We start from the raw sequence: 3,710 nt of genomic DNA, 5'->3' as shown, positions 1-3,710 counted from the left end.
AGGGGGGGTTCTGCGCCCGAGCCCAACATCATAGGTCCCAACAGTCAAAGCATCGTCGCCCAACCCAGAAAGAGTCCCAACAGTCCAGGAATGGTCGCCCAAACCAGGGGGTGGGCAGGACTGGCCGGGCGGTGGGGGGTTGACCGCCACGCCCGCTGTACCCCATTTGTTACCCCCGTGCGGTACGTACGTGCCGCGCCGCGCCGTGCCCACCGCCACCCCTGCCCCGGCCACCCCTGCTCCTGCCGCCCGTGCTCTTGCCGCTCATGCCCCTGCTCCTGTACCGCCACCGCTGCCGTACGTCTGCGCCCTCCCCACCCCAGGTGTGGCCGCAGGACGCCCGCCAGGAGCCCTACTACCGCTACCTGTACGGCCAGTACGACACGCCGCAGCGCGAGGCCATCGTGGCGGCGGCCTCGCACCTCGCCACGCGGGCCGACCTGCAGCAGGCGGCGGCGGAGGGGGTGGCCACCGGGCTGGCGGCGGCGGCGGCGGAGGGCGGAGGAGCGGCTGGAGGAGGAGGAGGAGGAGAGGCGGGAGGCCTGGGGCGGGGGAGAGGCCTGGGAGGTGCGGACGGCGACTTGCCGGTGCACATCCCGCCGGTGACGCTCGTGCAGGTGCGTGCACTTGGCGAGCAGAGCAGGGCAGGGCTAGCGGGGCCACGTCTAGGGGCGCGATGGTACGGAGCCGCAAGTTGTTTAGCGTGCCTGCAGGAAGCAATCACCACAAAACTACAGCTTTGCAATCCACGTTCTGGAGTATCGCACTCCGCAACAACCTCACAATGGTGACGAGCACCACTCGCCTGATGCCGCCCCCACACGCCGCGCCGCCTCCACAGGGCCCTCCAGGCACCGGCAAGACGCACACGGTGCGCGGCATCCTCAACACCTGGCACATCATCCAGTACCACCGCCACCACAGTGCCTGGCTGCGGCGCGCGCGAGACGCCCTCACCAGCAACAGCAGCAACAGCAGTAGCGGCGGCGCCGGGGGCGCGCGCAGTGCGGCGATGCTTGAAGCCTTCCTGGGTGGCTTTGGAGGAGGTGGCGGCGGCGGCGGCGGAGGGGGAGGAGGCAGCGCTGTCAACGCGGCGGCGGCGGCGAGTCTGATGGCGGCGCTGAATGACCCCACGCCGCTAGACGCGCCCAAGCCGCGTATTCTGGTGCGTGTGCGTGTGGGTGGATTTCGTCTGATGGTGCTGCAGATTGTTTGTGCAGTGAGGGCGCTGTGAGCTTGGTGCAACTTCAGCACATGCGCCAGCAACAATTTCAGAACCGCCGCCTGCTCTCGCTCGCTCCGGCAATATGATCCGGCTTCGTGTAGTGGCGACACCCCAGCCTCGCCTGGCACACTGATGGCGGCCTGAGCTGTGGGCCCTCATGTTGACGGCCGCAGGTGTGTGCGCCCTCCAACGCCGCCACCGATGAGCTACTGGACCGCATCCTCACAGACGGCTTCTGCGACTTCGGGGGAGCCACGTACAGGTAGGTGTGTGTGTGTGTGTGTGGTGCGAGTGGTGGGGAAAGGGGAGGGCAAGGCGGGTGAGAGCGCGTGGGCGGAGTGCTTTGCGAGCTGCTAGGGAGGCTGCGGGCTGCCTAGTGGTGCCGGGGGCAACCGCCATGACCCACATCCCCCCCTGACCCACATCCCACATGGCACAGCGCTGGCAGTGGGTCTCGCGGGCGCCTAGCCGACCGCGACCTCCCCAGCTGCGGCTCCAGCCCCTCACCGCGTCCCACGTGCCGCCTGGCTCCCAATTAACCATACACACACACGCATGCGCACTCACAACCAGCGTTTCGTCCAAGTCATCTTTCTTTGTTGCCCCATGCAACCCAACCCCACACAAAACACGCACCCGCAGGCCCAACGTGGTGCGTGTGGGCGCGGAGGAGGCGCCGCTGTCCGCCGCCGTCAAGGCCGTGTGGACGGAGGCCATGATTGGGCGCTACGAGGCGCTGGGGCCGGACGCCTGGGCGCTCGCCTACAAGGAGGCGGAGGCGCGGGTGGCCGACTGCCGACTGTACATGGGCTCACTGGCGGCGCAGCTGGCGGCGAGCAGGGGCGCAGGCGGAGGCGGCGCGGCGGGGGGTGAGGGAGAGGGCGAGGTGAGCTGTGGGTGGATGGGCGGGTGGGTAGGTGGGTGCTGAGTAGTCAGCGAGGGCAACGAGGTCAGTCAGGACTTGGGGCCAGTGTAGGAGGGCAGGAAGGGAATGGCAGGGAGGAGAGCAGGGAGCGAATGGTACCGCGTCCCGCGTACCGCAAGCCATGCCGCCCATGCATTCACCCGCCTGCACACGCCTATGCTCGCCCTGTCCTGTGCCCACCCGCCCGCCCGTGGCTCCCCCGCCCCCGGCTGCCCCGCGCCCCCGGCCCCCCAGGAGCTGGACCGACTGGCGGCCGACCTGGTCCGACTCAACGACATCCTCAACCGGGCCAGGAACGAGATCACAAGGCTGGACCGGGCGGGTGAGGCAGGGGCCACAGCGCGCGCGCGTGCGTGCGTGTGTGTGCGTGTGTGTGTGTGTGCGTGTTGTGTATTTGTGGACATGTGAGTGTGTATGGGTGTGTGTGTGTGTGTGTGTGTGTGTGCGTGTGTGTGTGTGTGTGTGTGTGTGTGTGTGTGTGTGTGTGTGTGTGTGTGTGTGTGGCCATGTCGGCATGTCCCATACTCAGTCATGCCGGGAGCCCCACCTCCACGGCTCTACCCCAACCTCTGCCTCCCCCCACGCTCTCCTCGCTCTATTGCATTGGGTTTGGTTTAGTTTGGGCTGGTATCTACCCCCTCCCCATGCCAGCATGGGTCCGATTCCGTGGCCTACTTAGCGTTTGCGCGCGTCCACTCCCGTCGCGGCGGCCATAGCATTTAGGTTCCTTTGCTTTTGCCTTTTGCCTCTCACCTCGCCCTCCCGTTTCTTGCCATGCATGGATGTCTGGACGTCACGCGGCGTGGGTTCCAACGCCACGCCGCAGGTGAGTACACGCCGGGGTATGTAGGAAAGCTATTAGGGCAGCGAGCGTCCATAGTCGCGCGTAGTGTCGCCGCGCCGCCGCGACCTTAGGTCGTGTCAGGCTATGCAGCAGCTTTATATCAAACGGGAACACTACTTCGGAGGGTCTACGCGCTGGAGCTGGAGCTGGAGCTCGAGCTGGAGCCAGGAGCTGGTCGACATCGTCGGTAACGCTTCATGTTCCGCAAGATCGTCTACCGTCTACCACTTCCTTAATTAATCATGAAAGTAACCCCCCCCCCCCCCCGCCATGCCGCCCCCCCCCTCCGCCCCCACCCCCCTCCCCCTCCAGGCGACATGGCCACCTCGGGTGTGGACCGGCTGCCCGGCTACGTGGTGCGGCGGGTGCGTGAGGAGCTGGAGGCCAGCCTGATGGAGGAGGCAGAGATGGTGTTCACCACCCTGTCCAGCACGGGCAGGGCGGTGTTCGGGCGCCTCACACGCGGCTTCGACCTGGTGCTCATAGACGAGGCGGCGCAGGTGCGGGTGGGGTGGGGGGTAGCGTGTGTGTGTGTGGGGGGGGGGTTAGCGTGTGTGTGTGGGGGGGAGGGGAGATGGTACACGGGGGGGGAGGGGAGGTGGTACACGGGGCGGGGGGGAGGGGAGGTGGTACACGGGGGGGGGGGTTGTAGATTCCAGCCCAAACTAAACCAAACCCAATGCAACAGAGCGAGGGGGGAGGGGAGGTGGTTGGAG

General features: G+C 67.0%; 1 protein-coding gene across 1 annotated transcript in view; it reads left to right on the top strand.

Annotated features, from left to right (window-relative positions):
* The window catches only part of CHLRE_03g187950v5 (uncharacterized protein), a 9,516-nt gene that overhangs the window by 2,558 nt on the left and 3,248 nt on the right, over positions 1-3,710 (top strand). The window contains exons 6-11 of the mRNA XM_043061138.1: positions 324-617; positions 842-1,165; positions 1,399-1,487; positions 1,868-2,111; positions 2,385-2,472; positions 3,307-3,494. Coding sequence (XP_042926267.1) covers positions 324-617; positions 842-1,165; positions 1,399-1,487; positions 1,868-2,111; positions 2,385-2,472; positions 3,307-3,494 — 1,227 coding nt within the window. The remainder of the gene's footprint in view (positions 1-323; positions 618-841; positions 1,166-1,398; positions 1,488-1,867; positions 2,112-2,384; positions 2,473-3,306; positions 3,495-3,710) is intronic.

Source organism: Chlamydomonas reinhardtii, chromosome 3, assembly GCF_000002595.2.
Source record: "Chlamydomonas reinhardtii strain CC-503 cw92 mt+ chromosome 3, whole genome shotgun sequence".
In the NCBI taxonomy this organism is placed as follows: domain Eukaryota; kingdom Viridiplantae; phylum Chlorophyta; class Chlorophyceae; order Chlamydomonadales; family Chlamydomonadaceae; genus Chlamydomonas; species Chlamydomonas reinhardtii.
This window is presented reverse-complemented; position numbering and strand designations above follow the sequence as displayed.